We start from the raw sequence: 17,458 nt of genomic DNA, 5'->3' as shown, positions 1-17,458 counted from the left end.
CGCTCTTTCTCTCCTCTTCCCTCTCCCCTCTCTCTCATATCGGCCCCTTTATTCCCCATATTTCCTGTTCCTGTGCCTCGCTCATAAACGCCTCGCTCAGCAAAGTGGTAAAAGTGACACCAGGCGGCGTGTGTAATCATTTTGATATTAGCTCTATCGATGTTTCTCCTCTTTCAACAGGTGATGTATTAGTATCACAGACAGTGATGCTCTGGAGGCTGCTCCTCGGAGCACATTTAAGAAGCATCATTGGCCCAAAAGCCGGGGGACAAACACAGGCTCACATTACTCTTAAATATTGCTCTGAGCTGCTTCACACAGAGAAATCACCACATCTACAGTTTAGGGTCTGTCGTAAATTGACTTTCAGAAGCTAAATTGACAATGTCCAAACTTTCCATGCAGACAAATAATGCTACTGATACTACTGGCATCGGTATCGACCATCGATCTAGGCATGTTTAGAGGATCACTTTAGATGAGATTTGGTGAATAGATCGGGCTGATATGGTGAATAGAGTCTTCTGCCTGGAGCTGTCATTACTAACATTGCAGCTAAAGCCCAGAGCAGCTTAAATACAGACTGAGGAGGCTCTAAAGCCGTTAAAACCATTATCAGTGACAGAGATAGTGTTTGTTTTCAAGGTTCAGTGGTGACTTTATTCATTCATTCATTCACATACACATATCTGCATCTAGATAAGTGACAGCAACAGTGCATAGTGCAGGCTAAAAGAACTAAAAGCCCATTAAACAGAGTGAATTAAAAACAAGAATACAAATGTGCCATATGTGCAAAGGGAGTATGAATAAGATAAATATTATAAAATCACTTATTCTGGGCACTTATGGCTGCTGGAACAATGGTGCTTTTGTAGCACTTGGCTTTGTTTGTTTTGTTTGGTTTTTCGAGGCTCTTTAAACCTCCGTCCTGATGGGAGGATATAGTCATCTTTTAAAATGGCCCCTACCGCCTCTGTACCTGCCTTGAGTGGAAAGACGCAGGATAAAGCTGAGACTCTCTGATTGCTGTCTGCTGAGTCTGAAGAGTGAAAACCAAACTTTGGACCAATCGATGTAGATGGAGGAGCAAAGCCAAATGCAAAAAGTTGTTTATATATGTTAAGTAGCCATGTGCCTCAGCAGGATTCTCTTCTTTTTACAAGCCTCAGACATAAATAATACGATGAAAAATGCTGCTTTTAGAAACAGAGGCTCAAACATCATCTAATGTCTGGCACTATGTCCTGAAGCTACTGCACTGTGGAAGAGTTTAATCCATTATTTTACAATACTTTAACAAATTATTAGGCTAGTTTTAAAGCTGCACTATGTAACATTTTGGATGGGGGTTCAGCACCTGCTTGTTTCTATGGATATGTCCTGGAATGTTCCACAGTATGACTTTAAACAGCTCTACCTTACATGGATTAAATTACAGGTGGTTTTATAGCTCAAAAATACCTAGAAAAACATACATTCTGACTGTGAGCGGGGTCGCCTCTCCATAGATGTGACTTGTAACTCGGTCTGGTTTGGTCTCCATGAAGACTGAAAGGTTTAATGCCATACTGTGGAACATTCCAGACAAAGCATTTGGAGAAAAGCATGATGGCCTCTCCCCCAGAAATTTACACAATGCACCTTTAAGCAGGCCTTATTACATCTTGTAATAATTTCATTCAACTGTATCTAAATTCACCATGTAATTCTTAATCATTTATAAAAGCACCGCCCTAAATTGTGTAAATAAAATAATACAAATTAAAAGATCAGGGGATGAGATCAGCATCAGATCACTATCAGCAATTGCCAACATTAAAAAGTCTACATCAGATCGTGAGCCAAAAAAACTGGATCAGGACATCTCTGCAGACGAGTACTACTTTGGTGGCATTGTTAGAAAGCATTTGTGAGTGTGGCCTATATGATATGTACAGTATGGCACAGCTGGGAGCATATGTACTGGGCTAATTAACAAAGTGCAGTCTGTTCTATTGTAGGGGACACTAAAGACCTGCTCTTGAACCTGTAATTGCTTCATTGGTCTTGTCATGTGGGTCTCGAGGCCACTACTGAATAATGAGACACGCAGCTAATGTTTTTACAGTACAGTCAGGGGACCATGTGACACATTATCGTAAGCCTGTATGCATTTACTATTCACTTTCTGTTAGATCCAGAATACAGTGAGCTACATTATCATTATTATTACAGGATTCTGTATATTTCTATCTGATGCCTTTGAACAAGGATTTTTTATTTTTTTTTGCTTTGCTTTACATTTAATACAATTTTTATTCAATTATCCTATTATTATGTTATTAGGTTCTTTTTACATACCAAGAGTTTGTTTTCATACCTGACAGTTTGGACTGCTCACTAGGTATGAAAACAAACTCTTGGTCTGAAAAAAGAACCAAATAACATAAAATATCAGAAGACAAAATGAATCTCATTGGACTATTATCCTATTATTGTTAAAGGTGCATGTGTACCTTTTCTGGTGGAGGGTCCATCAAATGCTTTTGTTCATTGAGATATTGTTGCTTTATCTGGAATGCTACACAGTATGGTATTAAACCTTTCTATCTTCATGAAAACCAAACCAGACCAAGTTACAGGTCAGCTCTCTGGAGAGGCAACCCCGCTCACAGTCAGAATAACTGTTGTTTTAGGTATTTTTTTAACAATAAAACCACCTATAATTGAGTAAATGAAATAATAAATCTGTTTAATGTCTAAGCAGAGCAGTGACATATCCACAGGAACAAGAAGGTGACAAACCCCCAACTGAAAAGTTACACAGTGCACCTTTAAGTCTGCCAAAAGCCTGTTTCTATGGAGATGTTATTGCTCCGCCTGGAATTTTGACTTGCAAAAATAAATAAATAAATAAATAAAAAAATGCATGCATTATAGATTTGACCTGAATCTGATATCCATGGAAACATCTCCATGGATACATAAAGGTGGCAGCCTGCTCCACTAGAAATGTTACACAGTGCACCTTTAGAAGTCACAGAGCAAAATGTTAAAAATGCTTTAACAACAATTTCTGTTCCAGTCCTGTAGAAGGATATGAAATAATCTATTATTTATAAAGCCTGTGACAATGCTTCCAGTACAATTACCCTCAATTTTAGATTATTACATAATTATGATTGACTTTTCTTTGCATACTCCACAAATTGAAATCCATATCACGCCCCATTTTTATTTCTGTTATCTCTGACTACTGGCACACTGCACGGGCGTGGGTTACACTGTCTGCACTCGAAGATAAAACAACTTCTTCAGAAATGCCAGCGCACAAAGCCACAGCGGGCGAGGATCTGTGGCTAAAGAGTCCTCGATATCTCAGCTAAGATGTCCTACTGCCCCGCTCTGAGTTCAGCTTTTGTCCGGAGCTTCATGTATGTAGACGCAGACAGGGCCCCATCCAACTGTATAGCTGCTGAGTGTTAGCATTGTGTCAGCGGGACCCCCGGGGATACTGTAGTGAAAGTATACGCCGATGTGTATGTGTGTGTACGAAAGGGGGAGGGGAAAGGGGGAGAGGGGGAGGAGGTTTTTGGGGTCAGTTGTCAAGCGATTGTGAGTCCGTGAAAAGGCCATGTCTATCAATTTGATGGACAGGGATAGCTCTGGCTCTGGCGTTTCCCATGTCCAAACACACACACGCACATACACACACACATGTTAGACACGCACACACACACACATATGTTAGACGCACACAGTTTGTACATGTGTGAAAGCAGAGTTGCAGTGTTGACAGGTCTGGACCATGTGTTAGTCTGAGAGTGTCTATAGTGAATACTCAAACTGCTGATTGATCTCAGTAGGTGTTTTTCGAGAAATATTGTTGGAAAAAAAGTTTGGAGGAGTGAAAATCTTACAAATAGAGCCATGAAAAATGGAATAGTTTCAGATCTGAACAAAAATACTTCTGATTGTGAGATAGGGATATTAAAGGAAATGCAAACTCCAGCCATAAGGGGTCAGTAAAGAGACAAGACTAGTTTAGTTGATTGAGAAATAAGAAATTGTCATATTGTCAACATGTAACTTAATAAACATATATATTTTTATTTTTTTTGTATTTGGAACTACTTTAAAGGTGCACTGTGTAACTTTTATGGTTGAGATCATCACCTACTTGTCGCCAAGGAGACATTATTGCTTAAAGAATGTTCCAGAATATGGTATTAAACATATCTACTATATCTAGCAGTCATTTATTGTTTTTATTGCTCAAAAATGCCTTGAAAATCTGCATTCTTACTGTGAGTGGGGTTGCCTGGTCGCAGATCTGACCTGTAACTCCGGCCTGGTTGTGCCACGTGCTTGTTTTCATGGAGATGGATAAAGTTAAAGCCATACTGCGGAACTTTCTTGGCAAAGCAATGACATTTCCTTGGAGACAGTCAGTCGGCGTACCCTTTATCAGTTAAATTACATAGTGCACCTTTAAAGTTTTATTTATTTATATTTATTTTACTTTTTACTTTAGTTTTTTTAGTAACTGAAATCCTTGATAAAGTGAATCACAGTAATGGATTCATGTGTGGGCATAAAAATCTTCTAAAACCTTGAAATGCAATACTTATAACTGAATTAATATTAATAATTAAACAACTGTCAGCTTCTATGAGCAAGAAATGATCGTCATAACAACAGTGCACTTGGAGATTATACCCGTGCTAGTATAATTACCGGTAGTTAGTTTCAGAGCAGCTTGGCAATGAGTACTTTTACCACTGAGTATGCAGAATAGTTTTACCTCCTCATCCTTTCTCCTCCGTGACCTTTGACCTTTGTGATTGACATGTGGTTGACATGGCGACAGCTGTACTCCACCCCTAACTCTTCTCAGCTGCCCTCCTGATGAGCTCCAGTGGTTTTCAATGGGCTTTCAGCAGAGATGAGAGGAGAAGAAGAAGACACCGGTGGAGTACAAGCTGCTTAAAATGGCATTAGTGAAATTTCTGTCAGTCAGTGGCTTCTCAGTATGCTAACCCAAACTGTCAATCAAACAACAAACCAAGGATGGAAATGAAATGTTGACTGAAGTAAATATATTAGGTATATGTTGTCTAATGAGTGTTTTGGGGCCCATATTCTGCTATTTTCTGATCTATGTTATAATGTTGTTGTTTCCTCATGATCATTTGGATCATTTGAGCCCTGACATTTTCCATCTGTATTGAACAAAAGGTGAAAGGTGGCTGTTAATTTGAATACTACTTCAACCACTTCATGACATGACAAGGTGGAACAGAGCATTCTGAGCTTTGGAGACGTAGACAGAATAACAATAAAGGGTTACGCAAACATGTGTGAATGAAACAAAACACAACTCCAGGTCTGTTTTTAAGGAGCTAACAAGAATTTTGTGAGATATACGGCCGCTAAAGGTGCACTATCAAAGCATTCTTGTGGAGGGTGCTGCTTATTTCAAGATTTTCTTGCTTTAGGCTATGTTTATGTGATGACGGTCTCAACAGAAGACGCAAAAGTGGTGTCGTGTCTTCACTTGCAGGTTTAGACGAGCGTTTTCAGGAGGAAATCTGCGTGCATACGGTGACACAAAAGTGGGTGGAATTCAATTGGGTTTGCGTGCCATCCAACATGTTTGTTTCTCTGTACTGTATGTATGTAAACGTGTGCGCGACGTGAGCAGCTCTGACCAGAGTTTTGCATCTTGGGCAGTGTAGACTGAAATGCTATGGCGGACTCTATTTAACTTTTCCACTCTGGAGGGTGGTTTCAGATTTTAGCATTTTTAAGCCCCAAAAACGCCATCACTGTCTAACCAAAAGACACTTCTGATAAAATATTTTGTTGTTTTTACCCACAAGCGTTCTCCAGTAAACAGGCTCTTAGCTGAAATGTTCATCTGTATAGCAGTGAACTGATCTATCTTTGCATTTATTCTATTACATGTGTTTTTATTACCCAAAAACTTGGCTTAATAGCATCATCTGCTTGTCTCCAAGGAGATTTAAGTGAGACTTAAGTTACTGGCATAGTATTGATCATTCAAGGCAAAGCAATCAGAAACACATCCCCATAGAGATCATTGTGCACCTTAGATACATAGAACACTGCATCTTTTCTTAACTTAAATGTGCATTGTGTAACTTTTTGGTTGCTGAAATACCCATTCTCCTCTAGGATTGTAAAAGTTAAACATTTCGTACAACAAAACACAGGTGCACCATGGGACAGCTAGCTCAATATATCGCTTCAGCAGAGAGCAGTCCTAACACGACAGACCACACGTCGCTGTAGGTGGACAATTTGGAGAAATTTAAGTCCAAAGAATTGGGCTATGTCTGCGGAGGTGAAGGGCAGATAGAAGGATGGGAGGAAGGAGGGAGGCGAGGGCAGAGGAGAGGTCAGCTTTATTTCCTGTGCGCTTTGGATCCTAATGACAGGCTTCACGGGTCACCATGGTACGGGCTGGTCCAGACTTCCTCAAGGGATGGGGCCAAGAGGTCTCCACACACCCCCCCTATGAACTGTAATGTGCAAACTGTTAGACTTGGACCACCGCCTGCTTGGTTTCACTTCGGATCGAGGTGGGACTAAAAACCTAGATTCAATTTCGTCTTTGAAGTTTGAACTTTTTAACATTTTTCTCATTTTTGCGGCGTATTGAGAGAGGGCGGCGCGCTGGCTTATAGGTTAGCTCGACCCTGGTCTGTGGAGGATTTTCTTTCAGGGCGATTTGGGAGTCTGTATTTCCCTGAGCTTTGATGAGAATGGTTAAATCTCTATTCCAAGTGTTAGCCTAGCCTATAGCTTTTTGACTCAATCAAGGGGGCATGTTTTTACTACTTAGTTTGAATTAGTAATAGATTGAAAAGCAGAGGTTGGCTTTAATAACTGCAGCCACAAGGGGTCAGTAAATACACAAATGAATGAGTTTGTGTGTCGATACTGCATTGTGAGAGGTAATAGTACTAAACTATAAGATGTCTAGTATTAGGCTAATTCATTCTCTCATTAAGCACATGTTAAAGGTGCACTATGTAACTTTTCTGGTAAAAATAGATGGGTTTAATGTTATAACAGGTAGCGGACCCTTCACCAGAAAAGCACCTTTAAAACATTCTATATTACACTAAATCAGGGGTCTCTAACCGTTTTTCTTCTGGTGAGATATCTTTACAAAAAGAAAATGTGACAGAGCTATTAATTTTAGCAATCACAAGAAATTGAGCAAGCCATAATTGGAGAACAGTTAGAGACTAGGGATGTAACAATAATCGAAATATCATGATATCGTATCATCATAAGTCTCACAATAATATCATGGGCTGTCACAATATATCGAATTACAAAATCCTTTACTTAAATGCACTGTTTTATAGTTGTGAACTACATATCCCATGATCCATTTCAGCACAGACAGCATGAAGAAATATGTTTTTAATTCTTGCGATTATGACGGTAATAATTCACACCAAAATCTTGTCAGGGTATTTTAAAAGCAAAAAAGTGTCCCATCTACAATTATATCAGCCTCTCCAAAATATCGCAATAAATATCGTACTGTGAGATGCATATCATGATAATATTGTACAGAGAGAGTTGGATATCATTACATCCCTATTAGAGACCTATAAAATATTAACCTTTATCCATTTATTAGTGCACAAATTTAGGCATGAAAATTATACATTTACAATGGTAGTTCATCAAATTTGAGTAATTCAGCACAATATGTATAATTCAGAAATCCTTTGGCGAGTTAATTGGAAGGGGGTGGAGAGCTACTGGTAGCTCCTGACCTACAGGTTGGAGACCCCTGCACTAAACTGACTCTTGTGAGCTTTAAGCCATGATATAATGCCTCATCAAAAACGTACCTGGAGTTGTGTTTTGTTTCATTTACTAACACTTTATTATTAGTGTGTCTACATCTCCAAAGCTCAAAATGCTCTGTTTCACCATGTGATGTCATGTAGAGTTCGTTTTCAAGTCAACAGCTAACGTTTACCTTTAGTGTAGTAGAGATGGGCATTTCAAAACACAGTGGGGCACTTACTGTCTTACTACATGACATCACAAGGTGGAACAGTGTTTTTTGTTTAAGAGATGATCTCACTCTAAATATGCAGGGTTTGTGTGTTAAACATGTGTGAATGAAACAAAACACAACTCCAGGTATGTTTGTGATGAGGAAACAACATTATAACATACAGTAAATCAGAAAATAACATAACATGGGCTTTTTAAAGAACTGTTCTGAAGTCTATTTGTACAGTGTCTTTACCAGTTTTAGTTGGTGAGTTTGTTTACTTGCCTTGAGTCTTTCTCTTGCTTTACTATACTGCGCTAATACACTGCTCAGAGCAATAAATGCCATCACAAAGTAATGAGCCGCATTAATGTCAAGTAGAAGCAAATTATGAAGGGGCGGGTGCACACAAACAGAAAAACACAAGATTTACAGTTGTATTTGTGGACTCTCTCCTTACAGGCATTTCCAGTCCTGTCGACACCTGATAGATAGGCTTATTATTCAGCCTGTTATGCTTTATGTGCAGCAAGTGTCCAGTTCAAATCTCATGAATACACAATAATGTTTTTCATAGGGCTCATCCACAAATGTTACAGTTCTTTATATTATTGTAAATAGTTTTCAGAAGCAATAGGATACAAGTAGATGTTTATTGAAATGCATAGACTTTTCTCCTTGTTATGCAGCTCCTAATATAATACTTGCTCGTATTGATCACAGGCTCTTGAAAATGTGCAGTTTAAATCTATTTTGTATTTTGTTTGTTTTCAGACAATCGAAAAACTTTTTTGGCAGTGTTTGCATTGTGTCGCCATGGTAACTGAATATACCGCCAACAGGGATACATGTAGAACACCCCCAGCATAATGTCACAGCAAAATATCTTGTGATGGAAAATCATTTGCAGTTTTAATAACTGTAATTAAACTGTGAGTGTTCATGTTGTGGCTGCGCTTGCAAATACATTTCTTGGTCTCCCAATAAATGATATGTAGATTAATTCAAGGTGCACTGTTTGACTTTTCAGATGGAAGGTACGCCACTTACTTGTCTCAGTGGAGATGTTATTGGAATGCTCCTCAGTATGGCATTAAATGTATCAGTCTTCGTAAACGGGGGCGCCAGCATGTCAAGTTACAGGTCAGATCTGTGGAGATAGCATAAAATCTCCATTGAAATAGAAGGTGGTTACAATGATATACAACATTACAATGAGCACCTTTAAAGACTTTCTGTACATTTTGATGTTTTTCTATGACATGACAGCAAAATCTTGAATCTAAAGAAAATATATAAAAACAAATGGTATTGATGTCTCCTGGTTTTAGTTTGTTTATTGTCAGAGATGCAGATGCAACCAATGTATTACTCTAAAGATTGAGTCTAAGTGATGCTGTTACCTTATCTCTACCAAGTACCTAATGTCCCGCAAGCAGTTTTCCCCAAAAGCAAATCTCCCCAAAACTGCTGCCAGTACTTGCTCAAATTCCTAAATATATGTTTTTTATTTATTTTTTCCTTGACATGGGCAGTCTGTGGAGTCAAAACTAACCAGGAAGCCCCAAGGCATTTTGATAGGCAACTTGTTACCCAACTTAAGCTCAGCAAGTTCAATTCCCCATGGAGCTATTTAGTATCTCACTTTTTATTGGTCATGTAGTGCCAAAAATACAACTTAAAGGTCCAGTATTATGGAAAATTGACTTTGGAGAGCTTTAAGCCATGTTATAACATTCAACCTCATCAAAAACACACCCAGAGTTGTATTTTGTTTCATTCACACATTTTTGACTAACCCTTTATCTTTAGTCTTTCTACATCTCCAAAGCTTAAAATGGTCTGTACCACCTTGTGATGTCATGTAGTGGTATTTTTCAAGTTCAACAGCTACGTTTTACATTTATTTCAGTAGAGATTGGCAATTCCATGTCTAAAATCGTCCAAATGATTCTAGTGAAAGTGTATGGAGTTTAAAAACACAGTGGCGCACTTCCTGTATTATGGTATGACATCACAAGGTGGTACAGTGTTTTTTGTTTAAAAGAAGAACTCAGCCTAAATGTGCAGTTTGTGTGTTAAACGTGTGGGAATGAAACAAAACATAACTCCAGGTATGTTTGTGATGAGGAAACAACACTATAAAATAGAAAAAAAAACATGTAATATGGGAACTTTAAAATCCATATTCTATTACCTACAGAAACAACTCATATATTTTTTTTCTCGTACTTCTCTTTTGTGTAGTTTTGTAATACATTTGCCCTTGCATTGCCAAAAGAAATCAACACGTACTTAACTGATAACATTATAATGAACTGATTTAATTTCTAACAATTACCTTTACGTTAATATTATACTCTACTGTCCATATTTTACCCCAGGGCAAAAACAGCAGCGACCGCCTCCAGCTTTTACACCCTTTGTACAAATGAATTAATAAATGAGTTGGTTAATTTTTCAAGAGACACCAACTGGCTAGCTATTCTGCCCTTTCCTGTGTTATACAATAGGGGTTCTATATAGTACTCGCTCTAATTAAATACATTTCTCTTGTAGTGAATGAATGGCTCTAAATTGTATGTATCTTTATCAATCTTGCAACTGTGCCGCTGTCCAGGTTCGCTCAAAAAATGAAATAATCTGACCCTAATCAAATCTATTATGTACCTTTTTCCATTTTAATAGTGCATGGTAAATAGTGTTGCAATGATACTAACATTTCAAACTCTTTAGACAATAGAAGGTGATTTTCAACAGTAAATTGTAGTGCTTTCTTTATATTCCCATGAGGTCTTATATCTGTGTAATCCTTTAGTTGTCCAGGTCGATTCCATAGTGGTCCATGGTCATATACTAGTCTATGTGCTCTTTTTCTTGTTCTGATACAGCTCAAGTTCATTCTAAAGCTGTTCAGGATATCTGAATGTCATTTTTTTAGTACTGACTCTTGCTCAAATGAGTATCTAGGTTCAATATTAATTTTAGTTTTGATTAATATCTGCTTTTCAATACTTTCAGTCAGTACTTTTGCTAATTAGTCACCTTCTAATAAAAATGCTTTGCTTTGGCTCAGTGTGAAAAAGGTGACATCAAATCTTTACTTAGGGTCAGCTATTAATTTTTCCGAGTGCTGTTTTCCTAATGAGAGAAAACAAATTAAGGAATTACATTTTGGTCCAAGCTCATGTAATATAATAAGTCACACAAGCAGTAGGATAATAGATTTTTAACTCCATGCTAATCTAATAGAAGCAGATGAGAGGGATATTAAATGGCTTCATGAACTTCTTTCTAACGAATCAATCTTTTGTTTGAATCTTTCTTTCTCTTCCAGCGTCTCCTCATCCGAACCACGTGGGGCGGGCATGTCTAAAACTCAAGGTGTACGTGAGACCACCAGGTAACCCACACACACACACACACACACATTTCAAAATATTTTGTGCGGACATTCATTTCATTCATTCATTCAATCATTCATTCATTTCCTAATTATATTCACTACTGGCCTAAACCCTAACCCTAAAGGGACAGTTCGGAACTTTGGACATAGGGCCTCATTTCCTAGTGAGCCAGAGTGTTGGAGACGTGTGGAGACACTTCTTTATATATTCCATCCAGTCCTTGTATTTGCAGAGGTCGCTGGTGCTAGGCTAGTGCATGTTAATGGCCATAGTTAGCCTGACACTAAAAACAGTCTTACCAACTCCACAAAACACCCAAGGCAAAACAATTATAACACCAGACTGTCGATGTGAATGTCTGTGTTGACAGAATAATTTTAGAAGTAAAACCAACCTTGCAATTGAAGGATTTATGTCTGAGTAGCAGCAGCGAGTTGTACTTCCTGATAGACAGCTTGGCAGCGGCAGATTGATGTATGAGAAAATAGTCCCTCGACATGCGACGATTCATGCGATGCAAGGCTAGTTTTATTTCAAACATTATTCTTTCAACACAAACATTTACATTGACAGTCTGGCGTAATAATAGATTTGCTTTGGGTGTTTTGTGGAGTGAGTAAGGCTGTTTTTAGTGGCAGGCTAACTATGGCCATTGACATGTGCTAGCCTAGCACCAGCGACCTCTGCAAATACAAGGACTGGATGGAATATTTTAAACAGTGTCTCCACATGTCCCCAACACTCTAGCTAACTAGGAAACGAGGCCCTATGTCCAAAATTCAAAACTGTCCCTTTAATCTGTTTTAATATCTGAACTCAGGTTTTTGATCTAATAATAATAAATGTCATGTAAGGACTTGATTTTCTGTCCCTATAAGGAAGGAAAGTCCACATGATATGTTTGCGTGTAAAGTTTTTGGTCCCCACAATGTGATAAAACCTCTAAACACACATGTAATTTTTTTATATTTTGTGAGGACATTACATTAAGTTATATTCATTTCCTTGACACTGATCACAACCTTAAATATAGTCAATACTTGCTTAAAATTTGCCTAAACCCTAACCTTAACCTTAACCTAAACCTATTTTAACATATGAAAACCATGTTGTTGATCTAATAATAAAGGACTAGATTTTGTCCTTATAATGAAATAGGTCCCCTTGATGTGAGTAAACATTTTTGGTCCCCACATTAAAATAAAAGCTCATTACATTGAAAACATTACATCGACATGGACCATAGTCACTGCTTGCTAGGGATGTAACAGTAACCGAAATATCTTGATATCGTATCGTCAAAAGTCTGACAACAATATCGTGGACTGTCACAATATATCGAATTATAAGTTCCTTTGCTTAAATACATGGTTTTATAGTAACAACAGCTTATAAACATAGAGAACTACATATCCGTGAGATGCATATCGTGATAATATTGTACAGAGAGATTTGGATATCGTTACATCCCTACTGCTTGCCTCACCTAAACTCTAACCGTAACCTATTTCAACCCATAGCTGAACTTTAAATCACATTGTTGATCTAATAATAATGTTTTATGTCATGGGGACCTGATTTTTCTAACAACGATGGAGGTAGTTCTGTGATGTGTGTACACAGTTGTGATAAAAACCTTTAAAAACATTTCATCGACTTACATTCATTTCCTGGGCACTTATCCTAACCTTACGCATAGTCACTACTCGCCTAAACTCCCTATCTCACGTTGTTCATCTAATAATAAAGCTTTTACGTCACAGGGATCTGTTCTTTGTCCCCGTAAGGAATGCAGACTTCCGTGTTGTGAATGTGCACGCAGTTTTTGGTCCCCACTATGTGTTAAAAACTCGCCCACACACAGACGCACACACACAGTTCACTAAAGGTCCAGATTGGCTATCAGAGTCAAATTAGGACCCACTAAAAGCTCTGATAGGGGGGGTCCTGCAACACTCTCCGCACTGATTCACAGTCCAGCCGACGTGCTAACACAAGTACACACAAAGTACACGCGTAATACACACATAGTACACACAAAGTACACACAGGCTGAGCAGGAATGCACAGGGCCACACTTCAGATCAAATCCCATCACATGAGAGGGGTGTGAGGTTGAGCGTCTGTCCTTGTGAAGGGAACAGAGAGAGCAGAGAAAACGTTAGTGAGCCCTGACACACTAACTGCACTTAGATTACTTTATGTGGGGCAACAAATTGAAAATACATGTGATGATATAATTGTTTTGTGCTTAAGATTTTAAATAAAAACATATTAGCCCATGATGAAATTATAGAAATACTATCTACGTGACAGATTATTATTATTACTATTAAGATTAATTCTGAAAAGCTTTTTAAAGTTTCACTGTGTAACTTCAAAGATGGAGGGTTTGCTACTTGCTTGTGTCTATGTTGATGTTATTTCTTTGCCTGGAATGTTCCACAGTAGGGCATTAAAAAATCTGACTGTTATAAGTTCAGTTATAGGTGTTTTAGAGCTCAAAAATACCTTAAAAAACATGAATTCTTACCATGTGTAGGCTTGCTTCTCCATAGATCTGACCATTAACCTGTCATTTTGTTTACCAAGTTTATTTCCCTACTGAGGAATAATCAAGTCAAAACAATATCTCGGACAATCCACCAGAAAAGTTACACAGTGCACCTTTAAATGCAGAATTGACATACATTTTCAAATTTAGTTTCTCTGCGTATTTGCTTGTCTCCATGGAGATGCTATTGCTTTGCCTTGAATGTTACATAGTATTGTTTTAAACTTTTCTATCTGGAATGTATACACTTACAGGTCTTTTTATTTAACAAAAATAAATTGAAAAACATGCGTTCCTACTGTGAGCAGGGTCACCTCTCCTCAGATCTGACCTGTAACTTGACATTTTAGAGACTGACAGGTTTACTGTGCGACATTTTGGGCAAAGCAGTCTTATCTCCATGGCGACAGACAGGTGAAACGTCACATAGTTCAGCTTTAACTTCAAATACTGAGATATGTTTAATTGCACTGATTGATTTATGAATGGTATGGTATATGAATAATATTTGGACCTAAAATAAACTAAACCACAACTCACGACCACCTCACCCTCCTCTTTTATGTTCAACATAATCTACCCACCCACAGTTTGAGAATCACTGTCTTAACCTGTTTTCCTTATTCCTACCTCACAAAGCACAAAACCTCGAAGTTAAGACAGAGGAGACAACATTTCACCAGTATTTCCCCCTAATTATGTTGTAATGTGAAAACTTAAACAGCCAAATACCTTTTTAAAACTGTGTATACGACTCAGCGGACTGCAGTAATGACAGATAATGAAACTCAGATCAGTTAGCTGTGTCTTTTGGCTTCTCCTTCCATAAACAACCCATCTCCATCTAGTCTTTGAGATACATAGAAAAATAAAACAATGGATTCTGTCTCTTCTTTTTGTAAACACAATCAAATCTGTACAGTAACATTGGTGTCACATCTGGTTATCGTTTTGGTCATACATTGATACCCTTGTAGCCTTAGTCCCAAATATTTCTTCCAATCTCAAGAAGGTTATAATTAAAGGATATTTGGCGGAAGGTATGCAGATGAATAAACATGAGGATTGTGTAGTACAAGATTAGCACAATGTTATATGAAGCCCAGCCAGCTCTCTTACCATCGTCATAACAACAAAGTAATTATATGCCTCCTTAAGCTTCAAGTTTCAGTTTGCAAACTTGGAATGCAATTTAATAAGCATGTGTGCTGGTGTTGCTAATCAAAAATGAATATCACTGGCAAGGGAAATTTAAATCGCTTTGTCGAATGATGAAAATGTTTTGAGGAGGATCTGCCACCTGCTTGTTTCCATGGAGATAGTATTGCTTTGCCTGGAATGTTCCACAGTATGGCATTTAAACTGTATAACTTGTAAAAAAAACACAAAAAAAAACTTTTACCTCTCCACAGCCTTTGGCTATTCACACCAGTTGCTTGTCTCTATGAGGATAGATAAGTATATAAGTTTAATGCCATATTGTGGAATATTCCAAGCAAAGACAAGCAAAAGAAAAACTCTCCATTAGACAAGTTACATATAGCACCTTTAGGTTTGGATATATATATATATAGAAAAAATAAAATAAAATAATCATAATAATCATCATCGTCATCATCATCATCATCATCATCATCATAAACAGGCTTAAATGCCATCACTCCAATTCTTAGGAGTTAAATTATAAATTCACCTATATTATTGTAAATTGTCAATATGCAACGAGACAGCATAAAGAATCATAGGTTAACTGTATTGTATTCACATTGTTATGGTACACTTGAAATTAATTTAGAAATGCATTATAAAAATAGGCACTTTGATAAAAAATCCTACAGATTTACTTGAAATATTCTGTCTCCATTGTGCTCACAAGTGTTCACAAACCTAAGCTCAGATCACTCAGTTTCCACATTATTCAATCTTACTGATTGTGAAAGAAAGTGTGATTTAAATCCAGCTGTAAGTCTTCCCAGCAATTGATACGAGCAGCTCTTTCTCAGCCCATAAGCCAGACTTTAGCTCTGAACCTGCGTAGTCTACGGTAGTAACTCTTCTCCCTTGGTAATGATTCAGCTTTGAAGAAAAACCCGTAGAGTCAGCCTGTGCCGCTTTTCAGGCTCAGATCTCTCCAAATCAGGAGAGACCAACCATCCCCCCTCTTCTTCTCCTCCATAAATACTGAAACAACACTTTTTTTCAAATTTATTATGCCTTTCCTGCTGCTCCTTATTGAAATTCAAAGCTTTTGGTCTGACATTGCAACTTCCATCTCATTGGTGAAATGTTGTCGCTAACATACGCTAAGAGCCCTGTAGTGTATATATGTATGTGTGTATATATATGTGTGTGTGTGTGTGTATGTGTGTGTCTGTGTGTGTGCTGTTCCAGTTTCACAGGCTTGGTGTGATTAAACTGTAATTAGGTTGGTTGAACCCCTGCAGAGCTGAGTTGCAGTCGTCTCCCCCTCTCTCCATCTATCCCTTATCCCAAATAGTCCTTGAGTTTTGCTTTTTGTTCCCATGTAATATTACACATCCATGTCTGGTGTTTCAAATGGTTCTGTCTCAGCCATGTGTGGATGTAAAGTCAGTTTGTGTACATACTATTTGCACTATGTAACTTTTTGTTTGGGGGTCTGCCACTTGCTTGTTTCTATGGAGATGTCATTGCTCTGCCTGGAGTGTTCCACAGTATGACATTAAACAGCCTGACCTTATGTTTATTGAACTGCAGGTGATTTTATTGCTCAAAAATACCTACAAAAACAGGCATTCTCTCTGATCTAACCTGTAACCTGGTCAGGTTTGGTCTCCATGATTAAAGAGAGTTTTAATATCATACTGTGAAACATTCCAGACAAAGCAATAACACGAAGACAAGCATTTGACGCATCCTTCACTAGAAACGTTGCACAATGCACCTTTATATAAAGAGGCAGAATAAGTATTAATATTATATAATAGTATATACATAAGAGCACCAACAACAAACTGTAAAAATATATGTGTCACCTTTACAGACCTAAATCTTTCATTTATTTGAGTGAACAGAGAAACTCCATTATTGTTTAAATTTTTCATTTTAGATTAGAATATTAGAGCTATAAGACTATTAGAATATGCATTTTCTAACCTTTCTCTCTTTTTTTATCTCTTCATGAAACAGTAATTGGCCTGTAATTTTGTTTGGTAACTTTCAGATTTCAAGCATTTAGCACCAATAGTCGAGCAAAGTGAAATTTTCATGTTTATGTTTGACGTTTTGTGATTTGACTCAGTCTTGTCTTGTGTGTCCGTCCCTCACAGTTCAGTCTTGTGTCTTTCCCCCTCTTCTCTCTCTCTTCCAGATGGATCTGGATACGACTCTCCGGAGCCTTTCCTTACCGATGGGGGTCCAAGATGGCGGTCGAGCCTCTCTGTCCTTACAGCCTCTCTGCTCCTGGGACTGCTCCTCTGGCTGTGA

At 37.9% G+C, this 17,458-nt stretch overlaps 1 protein-coding gene across 1 annotated transcript in view; it reads left to right on the top strand.

Moving 5' to 3' along the window:
• The window catches only part of efna2a (ephrin-A2a), a 211,541-nt gene extending 194,083 nt beyond the window's left edge, over nucleotides 1–17,458 (top strand). Inside the window, exons 3-4 of the mRNA XM_020921855.2 lie at nucleotides 11,370–11,435; nucleotides 17,343–17,458. Coding sequence (XP_020777514.2) covers nucleotides 11,370–11,435; nucleotides 17,343–17,458 — 182 coding nt within the window. The remainder of the gene's footprint in view (nucleotides 1–11,369; nucleotides 11,436–17,342) is intronic.

The sequence above is a fragment of the Boleophthalmus pectinirostris genome, unplaced genomic scaffold, assembly GCF_026225935.1.
Source record: "Boleophthalmus pectinirostris isolate CB_2022bp ecotype Guang Dong unplaced genomic scaffold, ASM2622593v1 HiC_scaffold_10, whole genome shotgun sequence".
Taxonomy (NCBI): Eukaryota; Metazoa; Chordata; class Actinopteri; order Gobiiformes; family Gobiidae; genus Boleophthalmus; species Boleophthalmus pectinirostris.
The sequence above is the reverse complement of the archived record's forward strand: the minus strand, read 5'-3'. Positions and strand labels throughout refer to the sequence as shown.